The sequence below is a fragment of the Panulirus ornatus genome, chromosome 64 (genome assembly GCF_036320965.1).
Source record: "Panulirus ornatus isolate Po-2019 chromosome 64, ASM3632096v1, whole genome shotgun sequence".
Classification (NCBI taxonomy): domain Eukaryota; kingdom Metazoa; phylum Arthropoda; class Malacostraca; order Decapoda; family Palinuridae; genus Panulirus; species Panulirus ornatus.
In genome coordinates, this window is record NC_092287.1 from 210094 (window position 1) to 226898 (window position 16805).

At 41.0% G+C, this 16805-nt stretch overlaps 1 protein-coding gene across 3 annotated transcripts in view; it reads left to right on the forward strand.

The window, feature by feature from the left end:
• Positions 1-16721, forward strand: part of LOC139746322 (glycine receptor subunit alpha-4-like) — a 50477-nt gene extending 33756 nt beyond the window's left edge. For 2 of the 3 annotated variants that reach the window (XM_071657456.1, XM_071657459.1), the window contains 4 exons: positions 660-898; positions 1136-1291; positions 2282-2407; positions 6030-16721. In XM_071657456.1, coding sequence (XP_071513557.1) covers positions 660-898; positions 1136-1291; positions 2282-2407; positions 6030-6287 — 779 coding nt within the window. In that variant the 3' untranslated portion in view covers positions 6288-16721. The remainder of the gene's footprint in view (positions 1-659; positions 899-1135; positions 1292-2281; positions 2408-6029) is intronic. The other variant, XM_071657458.1, reaches the window with a different exon arrangement.
• Positions 16722-16805: the final 84 nt, after the last annotated feature.

A 16805-nucleotide genomic window follows, 5' to 3' on the forward strand; every position in this document is an offset into this window, starting at 1 on the left:
CTGCAATATTGTAGGAGCCAGGATTAGATGGAGTTAAGTACAGTATCTGTGTGACAGGTAGAACGTAATCCTGAAGTAGATACAACTTGTGTAAGTTACAGTATATACAGCATCATCACACATTACAGCACTACATGATACAGTATCACATTATCACTGACGTCAGGTTTCCAGGTCTCAGGTTCTCAACGACCAAAGGCCTCCATGTCTCCGGTTCTTACCAGCTTTAGGCCTTCAAATATCAGGACCTCACATGTACTCTGTTTTCAGGAACAGTGACATAGGTGAAGACGTCCTGCACTAGTCCACGTTTCAAGATAGAGATAAGTGACCTGCCATAAAGCATCAGACATTTTGCATGATTAGGTGCGGAAGATCTAAGCGTTCAATATAAATGACCAGTAATGTATTCTCGTTGTATGCTAAATGAAAACTTCGGCTGTAAATATTATAGGATTGTGAAGAAATTTGCTGTCACTGTTAAGGCTAGATTTACCAATGGCATTTGTAGGATGTGTCCATTTACGATATATGTGCACTTTTGTTGCATAGGGTGGAGGAGACAACTGAATTCGCTCGCTAATGTTAACGTTTCTAGCTATGGTCCAGTGCTTACCAGAGGATGTTTATAGTCCCTAACATATCTTACTTGATGTTAGATGGCGAACATGTGGTACGTCAGCTGGTGGTGGATCTGCAGTTCTCCCGGGAGATCGGTCACCACTTGGTGCAGACGTTTGTGCCCTCCTTCCTGGTGGTGGCGCTATCTTGGTTCAGCTTCTGGCTCGGACTAGAGGCCATCCCAGGTCGGGTCACGCTCCTCGTCACCTCCCTCCTCACCATCACCACACTCTTCACTGGCATTAAGGAGGGGCTCCCTCCGGTCGCTTACGTTAAAGTAAGTTCCCGCACATTGTGTTGTGACAGGCTCTCTCTTGTTATTACATTAACCACGTCACGATGGGTGTCATCTCATAAAGTCTTCTCATTTTCTCTGCTACGGTTTATCCATTTCCGATTTTTTATCTTATTTTTGGCAGCCTTGACCTTTCGTCCTCCTTATGACAGGCTCTGTATGGTTAAGTTGCCTTCATCATAATGCCTATGGTATACTCCAGTATCCTTCTGTCGGTAGGCCATCGACGTATGGATGGCGGGTTGCATGGTGTTCATCTTCGCTGCCCTCGGGGAATTCGTTGTGATCCGTGTTCTCAACGTGATGCACGCCCGTTACCAGGTGGATCCCATCGTCTTCCATCCACAATCAATACAGCCCACCACCTTACACTCGGTATGACCTAACTTCCGACCAAAGATCTGTTCGCGATTAGAAATAGTTTTGTTATTATTAAGCTTCATGTTATTTTCAGCTGTTTAATTGATTTGTGCATATGGACATCTATGCATACATGCCCATGCTCATAGATAAACATTCACTTATACAGTAGCACGAAAATATACACAAAAACAAATACACAGTGCATAGTGTTCAACGCAAGTCATCAGCTGATATATGGTATATAAAGGTACTGCTAGGTACAGATGATAATGATCAGTATATAAGGTAAAGACTGTATCCGGGATTGCTTCCTGTAATTATCTTCCATCTATAGATATTTACACTTGGCTTTGTTTGAGTAACGTCATCAACAATCATAGTTTTTTTTCTTGCCCATCAAGTTATAGTTTGGAAATCATCATTCCCCAACTTCCCCATGCAACTCTTCTTTATCATCATCATCATCAATATCTGAACCCTGAGTTTCACCATTAATAGCACCTGGACTTCTGAGTTTCACCATCATCAATACCTTAACCCCGAGTTTCACCATCATTAACACATGGACCCCTTAGCTTCACCATCATCAACACCTGGACGCGTCAGCTTCACCATCGTCAACCCCAAAACCGATGAGAACGTGTCCACTCCAGAGGAGCAAAGCTGGGACACATAGCCACACGTATGTGGGTGGTTTCCTACATCCACATGATTAACTCACACCTCATGCGCTGGTATTCATACATATATAAGATCCCTTACCAAACACCCTTCCTATGTTGTTTCATAATCGAATGGTAGTGTTCCCTCAATGAACAAACTCTGTGCTTTCCGACTTTCCTGCTTGCAACAAGCATGTTTACCTAATACTGAGACATTTCTTAATTCATCTCATGCTACAAATTGCTTTATTCTCCGCAAGCGGCTTACAATAAGCTTTTCTCAGTAAACCTTCAGATAGAAGTGTTGCTAATTAAACGATACAAAATGGTCTTCCTGCAGCAGAATGGTGACAAGTATGACCAGCGAGGCGAGTATTTCAAGAGAGTTACAATCATGTCCAACAGGACGAGTGATAATGGCGACATAACTCCCTCTGGCCGAAACAACAGACTCAGTGACCTAAGGGTAAGTAGCAGTGCGCTTGGTGGCTTGCAGGTTAGATGAGCGCATGACCACTGCAAGAATAACCAGAGATGTTATCCAGGACACCTCAACCCTTTCAGAGTTTACTGCTCATGGGATGTTTCGGTTGGATTTTCTTTTGATTTCTTTTAGGGCATTATCATTATTACGGATCTAGACAACTTATTTTACTGCTGGATCCGATCTCTTGCTATGAAAGCTTGTTGAATTGAATGTGATAAGAATTTACACATACCTGCGTGTGCAAATATGGGGAGAGAAATTTACTTAGGTTTGCAAAGTAAAACTTCAGACTTGAAAGGATGGACTTACCCACCCTTCTGAAAGACTTTGTAGGCATAGACAACCTGGATTAGATAAAGCAAAAAATCAGTGAATTTAAGAATCAGGGCAAAACACATCGCTAAATGAATGAAAATTAACCTTATATTTCCCTAGTCTGTTGAATCGAGTTTACAGAACACTGGATGTAAACATAAAGACTTAGTTTTGTGCTGTTAGGACACAGTGACTTGATAAATCATATGATTACATGAGACTACATTTTGAAATAACTCTTTCATCTAATAGGCTGTATTTCGGGCTACCTCTGCCTGATGTATATCCTATACAAAACAGGTGATCTATGATTTAGAAATATAAGCTAAGATACCTTAATGATGAAAAGAAATTATATTACTGACGTACAGTGCATGGGTAAACTATAGTCTAATTTCATCTGCGTCGTTCTAGTCTTTTTGATCTGCTTCAATTTGCACCAGAAGTGGAAGAATAATTGCTTTCTTCCTATACAGGATATATGCCTTGTTTGAATGTATGGGGAAGTAACCAGGATAAACAAGGGAGAGAAGTAATATGTTTGAGGAGAGGAACCTGGATGTTTTAGTTCTGACTGACACAAAACTCAAGATGAAGGAAGGAGGAAGAACGGTTTGGGAATGTTTTTGGAGTAAAGTTGGGGGTTATTGTGAGGGTGAGAGCTATGGATGTGGTAGCACTTCTGCTGCAGGAGGAGCTGCGGAAATGTGCGAGAGTGCAAAGAGCTCTAGACTGATGTGGGAAGAAACGAAAGTGGATTACAAAATGTGCGCAGTTATAAGTGCTTCCGCAACTGTAGATAAAAAAAAAAGGGAATATTGAAAATGGGCAAGTGTTTTTGGGATCAGTTGCGTGAGTACGCTAGTAATTTTGATGCAAGGGATCGAGTAACAGTGATGGGTGATTGAAAACCTCGAGTAGGTAATGCGGCAGTCAAGGTTATGATTGGGAGGCATGGAGTAGCCACTGATGTTAATGAAAATGGTGAACAGCTCGCTGGAGCTGTATATTGAAAAAGAACTAGTGACTGAGGATTTTTTTTTTTTTTTTTTTTTCATACTATTCGCTATTTCCCGCGATAGCGAGGTAGCGTTAAGAACAGAGGACTGGGCCTTTGAGGGAATATCCTCACCTGGACCTCTTCTCTGTTCCTTCTTTTGGAAAAAAATACCTGATTTAAAAAAAAAAAGAAAATAGATATATGTAGGTGACTAAAGTACAACATAAACAGGAATTTTTGGTTAATATTCTAATCATTAAGCGTTGTGCAGAGACTCTTGGATGAGAATATGTTAAGTGGGGCAGCTTTTGAAATGCCTAATAATTACTTGGTGGATGCGATGGTGAAGGTTTGTAGAGGTTTTAGGAAAAAAGAAATAATGTGTGTGGGAGAAGTGTGGTAAAGATTAGCATAGAAATGAGGTTTGTGTGAAATATCAAGAGAGACTGAGTGTAGAATGGTGAGAGTAGCTGATAAAATGATAATCAGTGGTGAGATGAAATTAAGTTGCTAGTGAAAGATAAAAGAAAGGAGTCTGGGACTTATTTGAAGGGAAAGAGTGCAACTGACTGGAAGGTTTACATGATAACATAGCAGTAGGTCAAGAGGAAGGTGCAAGGGCTGAAAAAATAGGAAAAACGAAAATTTGTATTAGCGAATATCAGCAAACTTTAGGGAGAGTGAATATAGTTTGGAAGGAGGTTCATAGTATGAGAAAGAGAGAAAAAAAAGAGATAAAACGCAAGCGTTGGTGACTTAGGGCATATGGGGAAGTGATAACAGTCAGAGAAGAGTTGAAGAGGAGATGGAGTAAGTATTCTACAGGATTGTTGGGCGTGTTCGATTATAGAGTTGTCAATGTTTTGTGTTTTGGACATAGAGGTATGCGAAACAATAGCCATGGCAAGAGCTTTGGTAGAAAGGGAAGAGGTGATGAAAGCCTTGCATAAGATGAAGTTTGTCAAAGCGGCTGTGGTGGATGGGCTTACAGTGGAATTTCTTAAGAAAGAAGATGACTGTGTTGTTGAGTTGTTGATTGAATTTTCAGTGTTGGTATGGCTCATGGTGAAATGCCTGAGGATTGGTGGAATGCCTGAATAGTCCATTGTTTAAAGGCAAAGGAGAATTTTCGAATTATGATTTCTTTAAATCAAGGTAATCAATCCCTTGAGTTTGTCTGCAGTAAGCAGAGAACGTATATATCTTCGAGACATATCAGTTTCAGGATTTTTACGATTAACGTCATCATGCTAGATTTTAGACACACTACTGACGACACTGAGCCAGAACATGTGAAGCGTCCAGGATAAACCATGGAAAGTTTTGTGAGGCCTGGTTGTAGATACGGAGTTGTGGTTTCGGTGCATTACACATGACAGCTAAAGAATATGTTGTGAGCAGGTGCTGCTACCTCACTTACGCTGGAAACGACGATCAAGTGTGATAAAGACTGACGACACATATTTGAAATCCTTTTTTTTTTTGTATCTATACTGGAGCATATATGACTTAGTAACTATATATCTTACGGTTTCTGCATTTCTAAGTTAACATTATCGACAACGATCAAAACAACGGATTCGTTATTGGTTCAAACCTTTATTCCACCTTCAGCAATCATTTTAAAGTTGGGTTACGTTAGGGGTAGGCTAAGTTAAGTTCCCTGTGTTGGTGTTGTGTTTCTTTTGTAAATCCACAGAGTAATATGAAAATGAATACACTAGCAACAAAAGAGAGAGAGAGAAAAAAAATTAACTAGCCTAATCTTCAATGCGACAAGTCGGCAGTCTTCTAATAAACGTAATGTATCCGTTAATACGTTTTTTCTCGGAACTTATATCAGAATCTTTGTGTCCTTGATATTTATATTGAATGATATTTTCATTCTATTCGTTCCTATCATGATTACCTTATTTCGTTCTTGAGTGTGTGTCGGCATGATAACAAGATTCTACGACAAGAAACAGTATTGTTAAGAATATGACTAAGTTACCCATTAACATTCTTTATAATATTGCAAGAATTCATTTTCTTATGATTGAGGGGTAACAAATCTTTTTGAAAATCTGAGCGAGGGTCCAAAGTATCATGTAACTATTAAACGTAATGCATACACCTAGATATATTCATTTTTTGGTGTATATTACGCCTGAGAACTAATCTTAACTTTATTTTCAAAGTCTTTCGTAGATGGAGTATGTTATTTAAGACAAGTTAAGTGCAGGTTTTGTGCCATAGTGATAGATTGTCTGTGATAGACAGAAGCTCACTCCATCACTGTTACAGAGTGGTCACGAGCAGGGACGGAGAGCGATCAACATGAGCGCTGCTCAGAACGCCTGGGACCCAGAGGCTGCATCGTCAATCCGGCCTCACCTGCAGCAACAGGTCGGTCGACTCAGTCTTCAGTGGATTGATCCCAAAACTGGAGAGAAGAAGATACTCTGGAAGGAAATTGACAAAGCCTCTCGCATCGTATTTCCCCTCATGTTTCTTCTCTTTATGATTATCTACTTCCCTATTCTTGTCTCTAGAGCATTCTAAAGCAAGAATGAAGAACTGGTAGCATTCAGGTCAGGTCCCTTAACCCTACTGTACCTAATAACCTTGCTCTTATTCAAATTTACTCTCAACTTTCTTCTTTCACACACTTTACCAAACTCAGTCACCAACTTCTGCAGTTTTTCACCCGAATTAGCCACCAGGGCTGTATCATTGGCGAACAACAACTGACTCACTTCCCAGGCCCTCTCATCCCCAACAGACTGCATACTCGCCCCCCCCCCCCCCCCTTTCCAAAACTCTTGCCTTTAACTCCCTAACAACCCCGTCCATAAACAAATTAAACAACCATGGGGACATCACACACCCCTGCCGCAGACCGACATTCACTGGGAACCAATCGCTCTCCTATCTTCCTACTCGTACACATATCTTACATCCTCGGTAAAAACTTTTCACTGCTTCAAGCAACCTTTCCTCCCACGTCATATACTCTTAAGTCCTTTCACAAAGTATCTTTATCAACCCTATCATATCCTTTCTCCAGATCCATAAATGCCACATACAAGTCCATCTCTTTATCTAAGTATTTCTCACGCACATTCTTCAAAGCAAACAGCTGATTCACACAAACTCTACCACTACTGAAACCACCCTACTCTTCCCCAATCTGATGCTCTGTACATACTCTCACCCTCTCAGTCAATACCCTCCCATATAATTTCCCAGAAATACTCAACAAACTTATACCTCTGTAGTTTGAACACTCACCTTTATCCCCTTTGTCTTTGTACAATGGCACTATGCATGCATTTCGCCGATTCTCAAGAACTTCACCATGATTTATACATACATACCATCCAAACCCGCCGCCTTGCCGGATTTCATCTTCCCCTTTTCTCTTATGTAAACCATTCTCCCTGACCCTCTCACTTTGCACACCAGCCCGACCAAAACACCCTATATCTACCACTCTATCATCAAACACATTCAACAAACCTTCAAAATACTCACTCCATCTCCTCCCTTCTTCACTACCTGTCATTACTTCCCCATTTGCCCCCTTCACTAATGTTCCCATTTGTTCTCTTGTCTTACGCACGTTACTTACCTCCTTACAAAACATCTTTTTATTATCCCTTAGATTTAATGATACTCTCTCACCCCAACTCTCATGTACCCTCTTTTTCAACACTTGCACCTTTCTCTTGACCTCCTGCCGCTTTCTTTTATACCTCTCCCAGTCATTTGCATTCCTTCCTTGCAAGTATCGTCCGAGCGTCTCTCTTTTCTCTCACTAATAATCTTACTTCTTCATCCCACCACTCACAACCCTTTCTTATCTACCCACCTCCAACCTTTCTCATGCCACATGCATCTTTTACACAAGCCATCACTGCTTCCCTAAATACATTCCCCCACTCCCCTCACGCCATTTGCTTTCAACTTTCTCCATTCTATACTCAACCTCTCCTGATACTTCCTCACACCAGTCTCCTTTCCAAGCTCACTGACTCACTCTTCACCCCAACATTTTCTCTTCTTTTTGGAAAACCTCTACAAATGTTTACCTTCACCTCCACAAGGTAGTGGTTAGACATCCCTTCAGCTGCCCCTCTCAACACATTAACATTCAAAAGTCTCTCTTTCATACGCCTATCAATTAATACGTAATCTAACAATGCCCTTTGACCATCTCTCCTACTCACATACTTATACTTATGGATATCTCTTTTTTTTTTTTAAACCAGGTATTCCCAATTACCAGTGTTTTTCCAGCAACAAATCTACAAACTCTTTACCATTTCCACTAAATACCCCATGTACACCAATTATTCCCTCAACTGCCACATTACTCTTCTTTGCATTTTAATCACCCATCACCAAAACCCTGGCTCATGTGTCAAAGCTGCTGACACACTCGCTCGGCTGCTCCCAAAACACTTGCCTCTCGTGATCTTTCTTCTCATGACCAGGTGCATACGCAACAATAATCACCCATCTCTCTCCATCCACTTTCAGTTTTACCTACATCAATCTAGAGCTTATATTTTTATACTCTATCACATACTCCCACAACTCCTGCTTCAGGAGTATTGCTACTCTTTCCATAGCTCTTGTGCTCTCACCAACCTCTAACTTTACTCCCAGAACATTCCCAAACCACTCTTTCCCTTTACCCTTGAGCTTCGTTTTACTCAGAGCCAGAACATCCGGTTCCTTTCCTCGAACATACCACTTATCTCTCCTTTCTTCTCATCTTGGTTGTGTGCACACACATTCAGACATCCCAATCTGAGACTTCGAGGAGGATGAGCACTCCCCGCATGACTCCTTCTTCTGTTTCCCCTTTTAGAAATTGAAATACAAGGAGGAGAGGGTTTCCAGCCCCCCTGCTCCCTTCCACTTGATATATATATGTTATCCCTGGGGATAGGGGAGAAAGAATACTTCCCACGTATTCCCTGCGTGTCGTAGAAGGCGACTAAAAGGGAAGGGAGCGGGGCGATGGAAATCTTCCCCTCTCATTTTTTTTTTTTTAATTTTCCAAAGGAAGGAACAGAGAAGGGGGCCGGGTGAGGATATTCCCTCAGAGGCCCAGTCCTCTGTTCTTAACGCTACCTCGCTGAGGCGGGAAATGGCGAATAGTATGAAAGATATATATATATATATATATATATATATATATATATATATATATATATATATATATATATATATATATATATATATATATATATATATATATATATATATATATACATACCTATCTATTTATTCATTATGCTTTGTCGCTGTCTCCCGCGTTTGCGAGGTAGCGCAAGGAAACAGACGAAAGAAATGGCCCAACCCACCCCCATACACATGTATATACATACACGTCCACACACGCAAATATACATACCCATACATCTCAATGTACACATATATATACACACACAGACACATACATATATACACATGCACACAATTCACACTGCCTTTATTCATTCCCATCGCCACCTCGCCACACATGGAATAACATCCCCCTCCCCCCTCATGTGTGCGAGGTAGCGCTAGGAAAAGACAACAAAGGCCCCATTCGCTCACACTCAGTCTCTAGCTATCATGTAAACAATGCCCGAAACCACAGCTCCCTTTCCACATCCAGGCCCCACACAACTTTCCATGGCTTACCCCAGACGCTTCACATGCCTGATTCAATCCATTGACAGTACGTCTACCCCGGTATACCACATCGATCCAATTCACTCTATTCCTTGCCCGCCTTTCACCCTCCTGCATGTTCAGGCCCCGATCACTCAAAATCTTTTTCACTCCATCTTTCCACCTCCAATTTGGTCTCCCACTTCTCCTCGTTCCCTCCACCTCCGACACATATATCCTCTTGGTCAATCTTTCCTCACTCATTCTCTCCATGTGCCCAAACCATTTCAAAACACCCTCTTCTGCTCGATCAAACCACCTCACACCACATATTGCACTCAAACATCTCATTTCCAGCACATCCACCCTCCTGCGCACAACTCTATCCATAGCCCACGCCTCGCAACCATATATATATATATATATATATATATATATATATATATATATATATATATATATATATATATATATATATATATATATATATATATATATATATATATATATATATATGACCAGAACTGTTATCAAGGAGCATCCTGTTAAAGGTGTTGAATCAATATTGCGATGGACTATGTAGTACATTTTTGATGTGTTAATGTTGTCTCATGATAATCAAATATCAGTGTTCACTTGTATTGGATAAGCAGTGATGTTGGCCAGATACGTGTGTGATGAACAATGATAATGGCCACACAAGTGAGTGATTTACAACAATAGTGGCCACACAAGTGTGTGATGAACAACGAAGATGGCCACATAGGCGTGAAATAGGCAACGATGATGTCCCCATAAGTGTTGGATGGGTGATAATGTTGGCCACATAAGTGTTTGATGAGCTGCCATGTTGGTCAAAAAAATGTAGGAACAGAAACGATGACGGCCACATAAGTGTAGGATGAGCAACGTTGATGGCCACATGAATTTGTAATGAACGATGATGGTGACAGCCACATAAATGTATGATGAACATTAATGTTGGCCATACAAATGTGCGATTTGCAATGATGATGGCTGCATAAGATTGTGATGAGCATCGATGATGACCACATAAGTGTAGGATGAGTAACTACGTTGGCTGCGATAGTATGTGTTGAGAAACGGACCACATACGTATGTGATGAGCATCGATGATAACCATATAAGTGTGGGATAAGAGACGATGTTGACCACATAAGCGTTGGATGATAAGATATAATGGCACCAAAAGTGTGTGATGAGAAACAATAATGGCCATATAGATGTGTGATGGCAACGATGATGGTCACGTAATCGTAATTTAGAAATTCTTCACTTCAACTGTGTAGATGGATCACATCAGTGGCCAAACCCCCACAAGCTGCACCCTTACCCCAGAGCCAGGTTCTTAATGGAAATTCTGTGTTCAAACTTGTTGTTCCATCAACGTCACATACACTGTCAACACAAGAGTTAATGGCTTACTTTAGCTGCTTACTCAGGTCATTTTCTTCATGTCCCAACGAAGATATACATATCATTCATTTAGTTTGCAGTCTGATTATTGATGATAAAGCGCAAGGGCCCACTTTGCGAGTAGGTATACGTCGCCAAAGGAACGACGATACAGTGCCCTCGGTATGTATACAAGGGAATGACGGTACTGTGTTCTTAGTATAAATACACCTTTGTCAAACGAATAGCAGAGCCATTTCGTAAGTGCATGAACCTTTATAAGATGAAAGATAGCACAGTGTTCTTGATTTAAGCACCATTTCAAAACAAACCTATGCTCAGTTCCCTGGGTGTATGTGTCTCCTTCAGAGAGCTAGCGCACCGTATTCTCGGTTTATGTACCTCCTTAAGTGAACCCGTGAGCCGTGTTCTGGGTGGATGTACCTCATCGAAATACCATGGAAAATTGATCAGTCAGAGACGCTAGATGATGAAGTATTAGCAGAACACATCAATGATCACTTTTCTGAAATCTGCACTTGCATAGCCCCCCTCGATACCTACCAGTAAAAGCGAACAGTGTTACTCCAACCCTGGGATGTAGCCAAGCGTCTAGCTAAGCTCAGGAAAGGAATGTCAACACCCCCTAACGAGTTACCCATCCAACCAATAAGAGACTTCTCCACTGAAATGAATGGTCCTCTTACAAAAATGTACAACAGACTCATCAGAAATGGCTCTACTCCGACCATCTAGCGCTAAGGAACAACAGTAATAACATCTTAAAAACAAAAAAGTTTCTTCAATTGATAATCTCAGACCGGTAAGCCTGACTCTAACCTTTCCTAAGGTTTTAGAGAGCTTTGTCGTCTGAGAAATGATGTCTGACATCAAGCCCCATATCGGGCTTAGACGATATATTGGAACATAAAGAAGTCCTGGACGACCCACTATCTTATGCGATTCGCTCACAAAATGTTGTCTGATTTTGACAAACCAAGGGACTCTTTTTTTCGTTCATTATTATGTATCATCTTAGCAGAGGCTTCGACTTAGTTGATCACACCATCATAGTAAGTCGCCTCTTAAAGATAGGATTAAGGGCCTCTGTAGCTACGTGGTTTGCTGGATTTCTTCATAAACGCTTCCAAAGAATACGCCCCCCCCCCCCCCCACCTTCCTCTGGACGTATGAGAAGTATAAGCTATACCCCCTGGGGAACTCTTTGCAGTCTATTGCCTTTTTGGCAATGGTCAATGGAGCTGTGCAACAGAGGAAAAAGCCGCAGATGACCTCACAATCCATGTAACATTCTCATACGAGCAACTTCCTGAAGAGAGTATCTTGCAGGAAACAACTCAGGAACTATACATATGGGTGTCAGCAAGCAACATGTCACTAAACATGGGCAAGTGCCAAGTAATGCCTGTGATAACAAAGAACAAGGGTTTTACCAAGTGTAGCCATCCATAGGAGACACCAGCATTCCAGTTTTAAACAGCTGTAAACCGTTAGAAGTCACCATACACTCTGACCTGACATGAGCTGAACACGCAACACGAGCACGAGCATCCCGACTCCTCTACATGACACTTGCTGAAGTACAATGCCCCATTCACTCGACTGGTCAAAACATACATAACATACATATCACCTGCCCTAGAGTATTGCTGCCAAATGTTTCATGCCGGGCTCTCTGCTCACCAGCCTCATTCGACCCAGAGGGTTCACAAGAGAGCAGTGAAGATCTGCTGTGGGCATGAGAAAAGTTATCAAATAACCTTTGTAGGGTCCTCTTAACAGGCATTGTCACAAAGAAGGGAGGAGCTGACCTTGAAAGTTGCGAAAGGACTAATGTAGACAGAGAGACCTCTCACCTCCTGGATACAGTCAGGTGAGCACAAGAACAACACATAGTAGTGATCGTTCATATGTGGAGCACGTAAAAAGGTCGTGTACTCCATTTGTGACAGGACTTATTAACTTTAGTAGTCTGAAACGTTGTGATAATGATAAAGAAATTGTTGGACATCTCTTCTTATTTTGCAGAGTAAATCATTTTGATTTCTCTCTTTTCATTATAAACCATGTAGTTCTTTGTTATTGCAAACGATCCTTTTGATTATTTTTCTGTTGATTATTGCTAGCCTGTAAACATGCGTCCAATGGATCTTGCATCCTGAACCATGTAGTTTTATCGAAATAAACCGAATTATCTGTCTGTCTGTCTGTCTATCTGTCTGTGTCAAGAGAACCATTACCTTGTGCTTTTGGTGTATGTATCCCCTCAGGAGAACAAGTGCACCGTGTTCTTGATGTATGCATCTCTCCGATCCCATGTACCGTGTTCTTTCTTTTTTAATGTTGAAGGCTTCACTCATGGACAAAAGTCCATATCAAGATCGGACCTTAAATGAGAAATAGAGAGAATTATGAAACGGAAAGAGAAGACATGGGAGAGTATTTACGAGTTTTTGAGAAAGTGAAAATTCTGTCTTTTGAAATGTGCTAGGACATAGTTAATGGGAAAAACATGAGATGATAAATAGTTCCAGAGCTTCGACGTATAGAGAAAGAGGCAGGTATCACGACGGCCCACCTTTGAGTTGTAGATGGCCACACGATAATCATGTGACGCAGCAGCTTGCCGAGTATTGCGTGGTCTAGCTAGTGGTGGGGGCACACAAGCAGCCAGCTCTCGGGAGCAAAAACCAAAGTAATACCTATAGAAGAAGGAAAGTGAACCAACATTGCGGCGTAGTGCAAGGGGGACAAGTCTGGAAGTTAGCCTGGGATAGTTTATAAGGCGGACCACTGTCGACTCAACTCTTCCAAGTAAGGATGTGGAGCTAGAACCATCCCAAATGTGAGAGCAGTACTCCATACAAGGACGAATCAATCCTCGTATAAACGGAGCAACTGTTCAGAAGAGAAGTAACGACATCTAAACAGACAACCAAGTTTCTTAGAGGCAGATATAGCTCTTCCTGTAATGTGGGGTTTCCAAGAAAGAGTGAATTTTATAGTAATGCCAAGTATGTTCATTGAGTCATGAAGTGGAATTACAGAACCGTCAAAGGAAAGACGAGAGTTGTGAGGTTTCGATAGAGAGATGGACAGAAACTGTCTTGGAGGCATTAAACCTTACAAGATTTTGTGTACCCCACTGAGATATCCTGTCCAAGTCTGAGTTTTTTGAGGAAGCTGCGTCAATACGAGATGCAGATTGAGTGAGAGAAGAGGGCGCAGAACTGAAAGATGTGGATAAATGTAGTGTGCGTCGTCAGCCCACGAGTGCATTGGATTATTTGTGGTGGAGAGGAAATCGTTGGAAAAAGAAAAAGTGTAGGGGATAGAAGAAAACCTTGAGGGACACCACTGTTGATGGAGAAAAGGGGAGGGACTGGTCCCTCAACAACCACAGCGATAGATCGGCCAGAAAGGAAGCTAGACATGAAGGATCAAAGTGAGGTGGGAAGCTAAAAGAGGGAAGTTTAGAGATGAGACCCGGGTGCCACACCCTGTCAAAAGCCTTAGACATCGGCAACTGTATTTGATTTCCAAAATCTTTCAGAGACGATGACCAGACATTGGTAAGATAGGAAAGAATGTCACCAGTGGATCTCGCCTTACGGAAGCCATACTGGTGATCAGAGAGGACTGTGATTTTCGAGGTGTTTAAGGATATGGGAGTTGAGGAGGGATTTAAAGACTTTGGAAATATATGTCAAAGCAATAGGGCGATAGTTAGTTAGTGTATGTACCTCTTCAACAGAACCAGTGGACCGTGTTCTTGCTGAATGTACTTTCTCAAACAAACCAGTGGGTCATGTTCTTGATGCATGTGCCTCTTCAAGAGAACCAGTGCACCAGGCTTTCTTGTATGAACCTTCTTACGACAAGCAGTGCACCGTGTTCATGGTATATACAACTCTCAAGCGAACCCGTGCCCTGTGTTCTTGGTACATGCACCTGCTTCAAAGAATCGGTGCACCATGTACTTGGTGAACGTACCTTTTCAAACGAACCAGTGTACCTTGTTCTTGGTGTATGTACCCTAACAAGCGAACTAGTGTGCTGTGTTTTCTGTTTACGTACCTCCTTTAAGGACCTAGTTCACCGTGTTCTTGGTTTATGTATATCAACCATGTAGTGTATACATGATTTTTCATGTAAACTATCTAACAATATATACATATATACACATGTACATATTCATACTTGCTTGCCTTTGATCCTTTCCCGGCGGCACCCCGCCCCACAGGAAACAGCCGGTGGCAGGTTCGAATGAGAAACTGCTGAAGTTGGTGCCTGAGCTTGGGAGTGTGCTGATGGCCGAGTGTAAATGTGAATAAAAGCACGGTTATTAGGTTTATGGCACAGGGACAGGTTACTTTGGGCGTAAGTCTGAGTGGAGAAATTCAGAGGAAGTGAAGTGTTTCAGATGAATGGATATGGCAGTGAATAGAACAATGGAAGGGGAGGTGTATCATAGGATGGGCGACGAGGCGAAGGTTTTGGGAGCATGCACTGATGAATGTGTGGAAAGTAAGGTCGTTATCTGAAAGGGCAAAAATGGATATGCTTGAAGATATAGTAGTCCAGTAATGTTGTATGGGTGCGAAGAATAGGTTATAGATGAGGATGTACGAAGGAGTGAGGATATATTGGAAATGAAATAATTAAGGACAATGGTGTGAGATGGTTTGACTAAGTAAGTAATGAAAGGGTAAGAAGGAGGTGTGGTATTAAGAAAAGCGTGGTTGACGGAGTTGAAAAAGGTGTTCAGAAATGGACATATGGAAAGAATGAGTAAAGAGAGGTTGACAAAGAGGATATATTTGTCAGAAGTAAAGGAAAGTAGGAGAACGGGGAGACCAAATTAGAGATGTAAGGTAGGACTGAAAAAGATTTTGAGTGCTTAGGGCCTGAGCATGCTGGAGGGTGAAAGGCGTGCTCGGGATAGAATGAAGAAGAATGGTGTGCTGTACAGAGGTCGACGTGCTGTTAGTAGACTGAACCAGGGCATATGAAAACGGCTGGGGGAAACGACAGAATGGTATGTGGGGCCCTGTGTGGTTTTAGTGTATTACTCAAACAGCTAGAGAATAAATATGAGCGAAAGTGGCCTTTCTTAGTCTGATTCTAATAATACATCGCTAAAGCAGGAAACGGCGAAGAAGCAAGAAAAAATGCATAATTAATTGTCATTCAAATGTTGTTTGGTTACACCCTTTATTTACGTCACTTCGGGCAAAGTGTGTGGACAGATCAGACATTACAGGTTGTCAGTACCCATCAATATAGACGGCAATGTAGTATATGAAACAAGTTAGAGTGACATGTTTCAAGACAGAGACATAGACATTACAAGTTGGGTTAATACCGATAATATATGGACAGTAGAGTTGTATTTGCAAATAACAGAAGTAAGCTAGTTCGTAGCTTATATCCAAAAATTCTTTAATGAATAGTTATCACTTCTTGGCACATATGAAGAGGATGATACTAACAATAAACATAACAACTAATGCACTATTTCAAAAAATACATTTAGATTTAGGAAGTGCTTACCAAATGGCGTCCGAGCTACGTCTCTTCGTTGTATATCAACTGACTGTTATATTTCTCTCTTGTGTCTCCCCTGATGATGTGATTATTACACGAAAGTGTACTTAGGAGCTTATCGTGTTTTATTTTCCCTGTGGACGCTTTGGAATATATATATATATATATATATATATATATATATATATATATATATATATATATATATATATATATATATATATATATATATATATATATATATGTATATATATATATATATATATATATATATATATATATATATATATATATATATATATATGTATATATATATATATTTATATGTATTCTTCCGTCTGTTTCCTTGCGCTACCTCGCTAACGCGGGAGACAGCGACAAAGCAAAATAGATAATGAATATATATATATATATATATATATATATATA